The sequence below is a fragment of the Ranitomeya variabilis genome, chromosome 6, assembly GCF_051348905.1.
Source record: "Ranitomeya variabilis isolate aRanVar5 chromosome 6, aRanVar5.hap1, whole genome shotgun sequence".
NCBI classification, from domain to species: domain Eukaryota; kingdom Metazoa; phylum Chordata; class Amphibia; order Anura; family Dendrobatidae; genus Ranitomeya; species Ranitomeya variabilis.
In genome coordinates, this window is record NC_135237.1 from 25,215,940 (window position 1) to 25,227,757 (window position 11,818).

Below are 11,818 nucleotides of genomic sequence, written 5' to 3' on the forward strand. Positions count from 1 at the left end.
TTTGTTATACACATTGTGTATTTCCTTTGTGTATTGGAAATTGGACATAATTTCACACAAAACCCCAATAATGTGCCGTACAAAATTGTTGGCACCCTCCATTTAATTTTTGGTTACATACCCTGTGGAATAAATAACTGCAATCAGTCTGTTCTATAACTACCAACAAGCTTCTTAAACCTCTCAACCGAAATTTTGGGCAACTCTTCTTTTGCTCCATTTGAAGGCACCTTCTCCCAACAGCAATTGTAATATCCCTCCACACGTGATCAATGGGACTTAATTCCATTGCTGCCATTTCAGAACTCTCCAGTGCTTTGTTTCCATTCATTTCTGGGGGCTTCTTGAGGCATGTTTGTGGTCAGTTTCCTGCTGGAAGACCAATGACCTAGGACACAAACCCAGCTTTTCTGACACTGGGCGCTACATTACCAACCTTTGGTAATCTTCAGATTTTATGATGCCTTGGTCATAGTCAAGGCTCCCAGTGTCAGAGGCAGCGAAACAACCCAAAAACATCTTTGAACTTCCACCATATTTGACTGTAGGTACAGTGTTTTTTTCTTTGTAGACCTCATTCCGTTTTGGTAAACAGTAGAATGATGTGCTTTACCAAAAAGCTCTATTTTGGTTTCATCTGTCCAGAAGATGCTTTCACAAAAGGATTTTGGCTTACTTGCATACATTTTGGCAAACTGCATTGTAGCTTTTTTAAGTTTGTCAGCATCGGGGTCCTCCTGGATCTCCTACCATAGAGTTTCATTTAATTCAAATGTTGCTGGATAGTTCACACTGACACTGATGCACCCTGAGCATGCAGTTCAGCTTGACTTTCTTTGGAACTTGATTGGGGCTGCTTATCCACCATCCGGACTATCCTGCAACCTTTCATCAATTTGTCTTTGCTGTCCCCGTCCACAGAGATTAGCTACAGTGGCATGGGTTGTAAACTTCTCGATTTATGTCGCACACCATGGGCAAAGGAATATCAAGCTAGAGATGGATTTGTAATCTTGAGATTGTTCATATTTTTAAACAATTTTGTTTCTCAAGTCCTCAGACAGTTCTCTTCTCCTCTTTCTGTTCTCCATGCTTAGTGTGGCACACACAGACACACAATTCAAAGATTAAGTCAACGTCTCTCCATTATTCTGGTTTCAGGTGTGATTTTCATATTACCCACACCTGTTACTTGCCACAGGTGAGTGTGAACGAGCATCACATGCTTGAAACAAATTTATTTACCCACAGTTTTTGAAAGGTGCCAAGGACCATTTTTGTGGTTTTGTGTGAAATTATGTCCACTTTCTTTTCTTTGTGTTTTTTTGTGGTGTTACAATACACACAAAGGAATTAAACATGTGTATTACAAAACGTGTATCTTCAATAACTTTCTGGGAGAAATACTTCATTTTCTGGAACAACTTCAAGGGTGCCAACACTTTTGGACAATTATTTACATTATAACGGGACAATTGTTTGGGAGTCCTTGCACCCACTGCTTTCCCCATGGTACTGTTCCATTTTTCCTCGATGGATGGATAGATAGATAAAAATCCTGAATTTAGCAATAGGTCATTGTGACGATGGCTCCCCTTTAAGCCAGGCTCTGCTTTGCTTATGCACAGTCCTGGATAATCACATTATCTGCTGACTATAAAATATGTGATGAAGTCTATTCACGCTAATCTGTTTTTTTTTTCCATCCGATGAAGAGTTGGAGCCGAGATGGTCTCATGGAATTACATTTATTTCGCTTTAGTCATGTCTTAATCAGGGAGCGAGATACAATTAGTCTTCAGCGTTTTCTAATTGTTTGCTTTGAACTCACCCTGTTTAACCGGTGCAAATAGTTCTGTGTTTTGTATCAACATTTCGTACAGTTTGAAACTGTAAATGCTAAATTTCATTGATGTGACTGGTTATTAGATAAGGTAGAAATGGAAGCAGCCGGCAATTTAATTAGCTACTATTTTTCTGAGCAAGTCATTACTTTGATGAACCTCAGAGCAATGTTTATGGCTCCTAATTAACCATGTTAGTCATTTGATTGAATAATCACTTTAGAAATGTTTCTGCAATTTGATTAGGCCCTGACCCGCTCTTAGAGTCACAAATTAACAGTTAGACCTTTCGAGAGACTCTGGAGGATTCTGGGATTTATTTATTTATTTTTTTTTAAAAACATGATATTGCCTTGGTATTAGAAGACCCCCTAAGTCCAAAATATCATATTAGTCCATTCCTTTTTTTTTAAATCAAAGACTTGCCCATGTTTTCTTACAACTAACCCAATGATTTAAATAAAAATTGTGTAATACCACATTTTGCCTGTGGTGGCGCTATGGGGAAATTGTGCACTTATTAGTTAATTTCTCCATGGATTACACTGAGAGGTGAAACATGAAAACTTTTCATAAGTTAATTTTTATGGGATGATAAAAGAGATTTGCTATGTATTACATGGACAGCCCATTGATTTTATAAAAAAAAAAATATGTAATACTTTATTTCTCCTGCGGGGGCACTGCAGGAAAATTGTACAGTTATTGTCAACGTTCCCCATAGATCACACCGATCAGTCTGAGCAATAGGAAAAATTAATAGCAGCCAATGTCTAGGGGATCCTTTTAGTATAAGTTTGCACTCAAGTGCTTGTTCACACATTGCATTTTTGCTGTGAAAAAAAAAGCAGCGTTTTACTGTAACAGCAAAGTGAATGAGATTTTTAAACCTCATGCACACAATGCTTAATTTTTTCCTTAAAGATTTCAAGCGGTTTCAAATCTACAGCATGTCAATTCTTTCAGCATTTTTACAGCATTTTTATTTATACCCATTCAAATAAATAGGAAATAATGCTATTTTGGTGCATAAATGTCTGATGCAAATACTTAAAGGGAATCTGTCACCCCAAAATCGTATACGAGCCAAGGCCACCGGCATCAGGGGCTTATCTACAGCATTCTGTAATGCATTCTGGAATGCTGTACATAAGCCCCCGATGTAACCTGAAAGATAAGAAAAAGGGGTTATATTATACTCACCCAGGGGCGTTCCCGGTTCGTTTCGGGTCCGATGGGCTTCGCGGTCCTGTCCGGCGCCTCCCATCTTCATACGATGACGTCTTCTTCTTGTGTTCCTGCCACAGCTCCGGCACAGGTGTACTTTGTCTGTCCTGTTGAGGGCAGAGCAAAGTACTGCATTGCGCAGGTGTTGGGCCTCTCTGACCTTTCCCGGCGCCTGCGCACATTCCCTAGGTCAGTGTCGGACTTTGCTGCCAAGGGTCTACAGTAACATAGAATCTAAGGACCCACTGTTGATGATTAGATGATTAATTCCTCTGTAAATATTACAAGTGTATTATCATTGCTTATTGGCACTTCTTCGCAGCGGCCCACCTGGGAATTCTCCTTCTCCGGTGGGCCAGTTGAAGCCTTCCCTTGTGTCAACTCTCCCCCATCGTTCACCGCTGCATGTCTCGCGGCTGTTCGACAGCCACAACACATGCAAGGATAGCCTGTCTGTTAGGCAATCCCTGCATGTGTCGAACAGCAGCAAAATATGCAGCCTCGGTGACTCGAACATATTAGTCGAGCACGCCGACTACAATATCAGCACATGAGCATGCTCGGGTAAAGCCTTATCCAAGCATGCTCGCTCGTTACTAGTAATACTTCCCCTGTGTTGCCATTGCAGAGAAATGGTACACTTGCTTCCAACTTCCTCCACTGATTGCAATGTTTGCCGAGACTAGGAGCAAAGCTACTTTGCTTCAGCAATTTGCTGGGGGACTAAAATCACTAGTGATTATCCAAAGTGGATGACCTCTTTAAGTTTACTACAACTGTCAGCAGAGTTTAGAAGTCTTCTGCTTTCTGTCTTTATAAGACCATTATTGTTAAAATCGCTGGCTCAATATTTACCTAGAGCAAACCTGGTAATCTTCTGTAAGAGCATCATATCCGCTGCCCAAGTCCAAATTTGCTGTACGAAAGTTTGGAGATGGTTGAGGAAGAACAAAAGCTTGTTTGTGCCGGTTCCTAAAAGAAGAGCGTACACCGTCATTACTCCCGTGATGGTCATTGTTACTTTATTCGTACAGACAATTGAAACCTTAGAGCGATCCAGAATGACCTTACTTGGGAGCAAACATGTCAGTGTGATCAGGATGACGTTTCATCGTAACTGTAACTTTTTGATTTTCTTTATCTGGTGTTGCCCCTATTGATGCACATTGGCTCTCGTCCATAAAAATACATTGAGCTGAGCGATAGTTACATGTATACCCTATGGACATAAGGTCATACCTTTAGCTATTTCCCATTCTAAAAGCATTTTTTTTTTACTTATTTTTTATTTTATTGCTCTATATGGAAAAGTACAAAACTTCATGATAAGAGTCATATCCACTGAAATCCTTGCAGGTCTCATTTTGACACTTGTCTGGTTCCCAGCTGGTCTCTACTTTCTACTCCTCCTTGACACACAGGAAATCACTGCTCTACCAATGATTGGCTGCAGATGGTCACATGTTCCTTTGTTGAGACATCCTCCTCTCTTTAGCAGAAAGTAGAGACTGATGGAGGACATGGCAGCATCGTAACGGTAGTAGTGGTTGAAAGTCAAGGGGAGTATTACTTTTTGATTTGGATTTTTTTTTTGTGCCGTTTTAGAATCATTGAAATATATAACTTTTGCAAGATTCAAGGTCCTGACGGGAGTTTTTTCTTTTTTAGCTCAATGAGTACTATGTATCAGTCTTCCGTAAAAATCTACAAGAATTCTATGGTTTAAAACCTTACTAAGCAACCAGTTCTCTAATTACCATAAATGCTTTCTTCACACAGACTCCAAGCTGTGAAATCTTCCATATATACATATAGTGTGTGTGTGTGTGTGTGTATGTGTGTGTGTGGATGTATCCATGTATATATAGCGACAGTGTGTGTATCTGTGTGTATGTATGTATGTATGTGTATAAATATATATATATATATATATATATATATATTTATATATAATATATGTGTGTGTATATGTGTGTATGTATGTGTATATATATAATATATATATATATTAGTATATACATACACTGTCGCTATATAAATAAATATATATGCCGTGTAGATATATAAAAACTTGTGTGTATGTATATATACTATATTTTTATATGCATTATAATTCGCACACTAGGTCAAACCCCATTATAGTTCAAAGATATAATGCAAAAAATATATTAAAAATAAAATTAAAAAAAATGCATAACTAATGAGAAAGATAACTTCAAACATTTTCAAATCATATGTTAAACAAATAATTAAAATATATACATATTGTTTTATTACTATTTTTCAAAACTTGTGTGTGTTTTGAAAATAAAAATAATATATTTTTACATTCATTTTATTAAACTTTTCTATACATATGATTTGAATTTTTTTTTTGTGGTGTATTTTTAATATATATTCTAATATAAAATATTATTATTATTATTATTATTTTTTTTAAAATATTTGTAATTCACCCAACATTTTAGGCTTCTTTCGTGGCATAAATTTCCATCCTCTAAATAACAAAAAAAAAAAAAGAAAAGAAAATGCGATTTTCTTGCAGCACTTTTTTTTTCTTTAAACTTGTAGATTGTGGCGATCATGAAAACATTGTACAACCTAATGTAATTAATCAGAACAGATCAGGCAACTGTGAATCGTGCTAGTTTGAAGGAAGGGGGGGAAATACTAAGTGCTATTTAAAGTAAAGTGTGATTGCCAAAGGAGCTGACCTTTAGCAAGGTTGATTATGCTGAAAGTTTGAGTTCAAGTGACTGTGTTAGATAAAATCAATGTTCTTCATATTCTCGTTTCATTTTGCCTTGCCACGTGCGTGTGTCTGGGAGAAGGCTAACCATGTGTTGACAGGTTTCCTTTCGCTGCAGCGCGTGTCCCTTTCTGTTACTCTTCTGTCTGCAGGCTGTCTCATTGATAACCTGCACGCTTTCAATTCCAGACACTTCTTTGATTAGCATTGTCTTGTTTTTCCTTGCAGAAGTGCCTAGCTGCCATTCCATTTACATGAGGCAAGAAGCTTTCCTGGCACATCCCAATGGAGCAGAAGGTATTTTATTCTACCGCTGTTTTTATTTATTTATACGTTGCGCTACACCACCGCAACCAATGTATCGCTTTCAACTCACAATTGACTTTTTTTCTAACTTATTTTAGGTTGTATGTTTGAGAAGGGTCCTCGACAGTTCTTTGATGACACATGTGTGGTCCCGGAGAAATTTGAAGGTATGCGTTAGCTTTTTTTTTTTTTGTGCCAAATACTGCGTCTTTAAAAAAAAAAATCATAGTACAACTTTGTTACCTTGTGTGGTTTGTGCCAAAATAAAGTAAATTGAAACGTAGGAAATCTGGTAATTGTAAAGCATGGAGATCTAGTGATTAATACTAACACTGCTCCTCGTGGGCGGGCCTAAGAAATTACCAGTGCTGCATAAGCTAAGCAAGAAGACATGAAGCTGCCACTTGTTTCAAGGCCAGGAGCTTCTAGTTATGCCTTTGAGTGTAATCATTTGTCTTAATGATGGGTGCTAATACATATACTCAGCATGAAACCTTTTTAGGCTTGATCCACTAGTGAAACCTTGGCAGTGTCTGGGTGGCAGCAGCAAATAGCTCTCCTCTTTGAGAAAGAAGAAAATTAATTTTAAGGCTACAAAGGTTTTAAAATATGCAGAAAAGTCTTGTGTTGACGATACCAATTCCTTCTTGTTATTGGAGAGTTATCTCTCCTCCCTCCTCATAACCATATTTTTTGCTTAAAGAAGAACATTCCTCATCTTAAAGGGTTATTCCTAAAATATGAAGTTATTCCCTATGCACGGGTCAGGGGGTTATCTTTAGATTGCTGGGAGTGCTTTTTGGATCTCTGGGAATCTCGGGGGTTGGATCCCCAGTGATCGTTACGTTTTTTTCCATTCCCATGAAGAGGGGAAAATTATTTCAATCTAAGCCAGTTATCCTGGATAGGTAATAGGATTCTGAAGGAAACTTATCCCATCACTAGGACCCAACCGACCCTAAAGGCATGGCTCCATTCATTGACTGCAGGTTTGCTGGAAAAGGCGGAGTGCAGTGCTTGGCTATAACCAGCAGTGCCGTAGACCATGATTGGAGCCATGTTGCGCATACGCATTCATCATTTCATTCAAAAGGCGACCATTTCAGAATCTCGATCTTGAGATTGGTGGGAATGATACTCTCCCAATGATCAGAACCTTATTACCTATCCTGTAGAATATTGATAACCTGCTAAGATGGGAAAAGCTCCGAGATTAGAGAGTGATGTATCTCCTGTTTCAATATTGATGTCGAGCTAGAAGACAGCCATGGTTGCAAACATGTGTTTTTGGTTTTTTTTGCTTAAAACCGTTCATGTAATTAGCTTGACAGAAGAGGCCAGATACGTAACTTTGTGCGTTGTTCATGACTGACGCACGTTGTTTTGCATATTTATCATACAAATTATGCACTTATGGATAAGCACAGAAAACATTCTGGGCTTTTGTGTCCTGAGCGTATATCATGTATAATATTATTGTCCATCTGCAAAACAACGCTGCTGCTACTGCAATGGCAGCAAATCTGCAACAGAAATCCAGGCGGACTCTCCATTTTGTGAAAAGCCTGTATGGCTTGCATAACATTTGCAGAATTCAGGAGTTTCAAGGGAATGTAATAGCATGTAATTAAACAACTGGGCAATAGAGGCAACTTAAAGGACCACTAACCTAAATTCATCAATATATAACCAATGCCATTTTAGGTACTGTCCCTTTAAGAAATCCAACCCCCCCTGTAAAAAAAACAAATAAACATATGATCATTTATTTACATTTTAGTGATCTGTGTCAACGCAATCTATGAGCTGTAATAATCTTTTTTGAAATTTTGTAATAATTTTGCAGGTGACATTAAACAAGAGCCTGGACTGTACCGTGAAGGGCCAACCTATCAGAGACGAGGCTCGCTCCAGTTATGGCAGTTTTTAGTTGCATTACTTGACGACCCTGGAAATTCCCATTTTATTGCCTGGACAGGCCGAGGCATGGAGTTCAAGCTTATTGAGCCCGAGGAGGTAGGCGCATTCTTCCGGTTGAGGGCATCTTTAGGGGAGGTTGCCTTTTTACATGGGTTTTACCAATATTATGGCCCCTCCAAGCACATTGCCGGCACTGTATTATGTCCTTAGTCTCAGCTCTTTCATTGCTCTGACTTGGCATCTACCAGGTGGCACAGGAAGAGGAAGTTACATGCGAGCAACCTCCTATTGGTTACTCACACGCAACTTCCTGCTTGTGGAGGGAGGAGCAAAGGAAGATCATAATATCGTAAAAGTGTTTTGTTACCTATAAAACCTATCCAAACAGACCAAGTATTCAATAAAATACCATACACCTGCTTTTTTCTCTTCCATCCACCTGACTTAGTATCTCCTCTACAGTCAGTAGGTAAAAGACATTCCTAAAGAGTACATGAAGGGTCTGCTGAAAGTTGGATAGAACTAAACTTTTTTAAATTATTTATAAGTAGTGTTGAGCGATACCGTCCGATACTTGAAAGTATCGGTATCGGAAAGTATCGGCCGATACCGGCAAAGTATCGGATCTAATCCGATACCGATACCCGATACCAATACAAGTCAATGGGACTCAAGTATTGGACGGTATCCCTGATGGTTCCCAGGGTCTGAAGGAGAGGAAACTCTCCTTCAGGCCCTGGGAACCATATTAATGTGTAAAATAAAGAATTAAAATAAAAAATATTGCTATACTCACCTCTCCGAGGGAACCGGCAGCGTTGTTTGCTTAAAATGCGCGCTTTTCCTTCCTTCCGTGACGTCACGGCTTCTGATTGGTCGCGTGCCGCCCATGTGGCCGCGACGCGACCAATCACAGCAAGCCGTGACGTAATTTTCAGGTCCTTCTAGGCATTCAGTATTTTAAAATTACGTTCCGGCTTTGTGATTGGTCGCGTCGCGGTCACATGGGCGACGCGACCAATCACAAGCCGTGACGTCACGGGAGGCAGGAGACGCTCGCATTTTAAAATGCGCGCGTGTCCAGCCTCCCGTGACGTCACGGCTTCTGATTGGTCGCGTCGCCCATGTGACCGCGACGCGACCAATCACAGCAAATTACGTCACGGCTTGCTGTGATTGGTCGCGTCGCGGCCACATGGGCGGCACGTGACCAATCAGAAGCCGTGACGTCACGGAAGGAAGGAAAAGCGCGCATTTTAAGCAAACAACGCTGCCGGTTCCCTCGGTGAGGTCCAGGCTGCGTCGGAGAGGTGAGTATAGCAATATTTTTTATTTTAATTCTTTATTTTACACATTAATGTTGTTTCGATACCGATACCCGATACCACAAAAGTATCGGATCTCGGTATCGGAATTCCGATACAGCAAATATCGGCCGATACCCGATACTTGCGGTATCGGAATGCTCAACACTATTTATAAGTGATACATTACAAACTTCAACTTGATGAGTTTAATTGTATGGTTTGTTACTTTTTTTTTTGTCATAGGTGGCGCGACGATGGGGTTTACAGAAGAACCGACCCGCCATGAACTATGATAAGCTTAGTCGTTCACTGCGCTACTACTATGAGAAGGGAATTATGCAGAAGGTGAGATGTCAATTTCATCTCCTATAAGGGTTGGTCCTGATTTAGAAATTGTGCTTTATAAACTACAAAAAAAAACCTTATTAGATTAGAAGTCATATAAACTATTGGAACTGACACCAAGGCCAAGAATGAAGGGTTCAAAGTCCATACTCTTGGTTGAGAGTTGACCATGTATAATGGCTCCATCTAGGCCAAAATTAATTGGAGATATGAAACTGGAGCTAGGACCATTTTATTGTTGTAATTGCACAATCCTTGCCCCATAGCGATGAAGTTGTTACCCACTACTGGCTTTAGAGCTAGAAAATGCAGTTGATCTAGGATAAGCTTCATTTGTGGTCACCCATTTTTTTTTGGCAATCTACTGGTTTCCATTCCCAACAAACACTCCATTTTTAGTTCGAATGCATCCAAAGAGCTGGTCAAGTAAAATTCCTGTTAAAGATAAGCAGGTCTGACAAGATTCAAATTTGCCAAATTTTTCCTAATTTTCCAGAAAATTTGATTTGCAGGGAATTTATTCTCAGCAAATTGAATGTCCCTTATTATGCCCTGGGGTCTGGAATACTCACTTCACCACTGACCCCTGCTGCTCACCATCCCCCATAAAATCCTCCCCACATATTCTTACCATCATAGTGCTGAAACCCTGGGCATCTTCACGCAGGGATGTGGCAGGCCTAGTTGTGGCCCAGAGTGCTCCTAGTAAAGTTACAGCTCACCTTATGATGTTGCCTCAACCTTGCAACATGCGTATTCAGAGACTTCCCGGGACTAGTTGCAGTTGCAAATCCCAACTTAAAGTGCACGTCCTAATGTCACCGTACTTACTGTGACACCATGACATGTGCCTTAACCCTATACTGTGCACTCTAGGCCGAGACTAGATTTCAGTGAATGGAGGCGTTATGAAGAGGGGCCAAGGACCATAAAGGGGAGAACGAGCAGCCAGCTGCCATTTTGCTATATTTGGCCAGAATGATTTGAAAAAAAAAATGCATTTTGGAGAATACAGATTTGTTTTCCCCAAAATGTTAGCAGAATTTTAAATGTTTCCCTCTCTAGTCTTGTGTTGAAAGATATCATATTTTTAAGCCTTCTTTTTCTGAAAATTGTCAACCAGTCAGGCTAAAGCAGAACTTCCATTCGGAAGAGGACTCTAACCAACTTTTGGGGACACTGTGTGGGTACAAAATATAACAACCCATCCACATTACTACCTGGAGCTATCATCTCCTAAATGTATTGATCATGTAGACATTAATGCGGATGGTGATAATAAAATTCTTCTTTCTCCATCTAAGGTCGCTGGAGAGAGATACGTGTACAAATTTGTGTGCGATCCTGAAGCCCTCTTCTCTATGGCCTTCCCAGACAATCAACGGCCGCTGTTGAAAACGGACATGGAGCGACACATTAATGAAGAAGACACAGTGCCATTGTCACATTTTGAAGAAAATATTCCCTACATGGCAGACGGAGGCTACTGTAACAGTCACCCATACAATGAAGGATACGTTTACTAACAGAGGGGAAAAAAAAGACATTTCTATGACGACGATCATTTCACTTTTCTTCGCAAGAACCGAGAAAAGAAAAAATACACATTTTTTTTTATAAATATATAAATATATATATTTAGTAGATCATAAATGGGCTTTTCCTGTTGCATATCTCCTATGGTCTGCCATGGACAAAGCACTTTACTTGAGGGACGGAGGATAAAACTGATACTATGTATGTAACAGGACGATAACAGATGGATATCTAATATTCATTTATGCTCGGGAAGGGAACTTAAAGCTCACGGTACTTCATTAATAAGTCATGACAGTGTTTCTTTCCTTCAGTTTTAAGATCTCATGATATATTGTACATTATTTCTGGATACACAGAGTACAGTTAATTTTCATGGTATGAATGACTCTTTATAAGATTTTCCTCTGTTGAAATTAAATTTTTTTACGTTATATTTTTTAAAAATTGGTACATGCCTTGGCTCCTCATTTGAGGAGTTAAAAGGGCTCTCCATATTATCAGGCTTCACTAGGTTCTAGAGTAGACACTTATGAATTCCGTACTCATGACAGATCTCAGTGCTTGAGATGCCAAAAAACCTG

The 11,818-nt window shown here is 39.5% G+C and overlaps 1 protein-coding gene across 3 annotated transcripts in view; it reads left to right on the forward strand.

Moving 5' to 3' along the window:
* Positions 1–11,365, forward strand: part of ETV1 (ETS variant transcription factor 1) — a 62,130-nt gene extending 50,765 nt beyond the window's left edge. For all 3 annotated transcript variants that reach the window (XM_077268073.1, XM_077268074.1, XM_077268075.1), the window contains 5 exons: positions 6,049–6,117; positions 6,225–6,293; positions 7,973–8,142; positions 9,597–9,698; positions 11,003–11,365. In XM_077268073.1, coding sequence (XP_077124188.1) covers positions 6,049–6,117; positions 6,225–6,293; positions 7,973–8,142; positions 9,597–9,698; positions 11,003–11,224 — 632 coding nt within the window. In that variant the 3' untranslated portion in view covers positions 11,225–11,365. The remainder of the gene's footprint in view (positions 1–6,048; positions 6,118–6,224; positions 6,294–7,972; positions 8,143–9,596; positions 9,699–11,002) is intronic.
* The last annotated feature ends 453 nt before the right edge of the window (positions 11,366–11,818 follow it).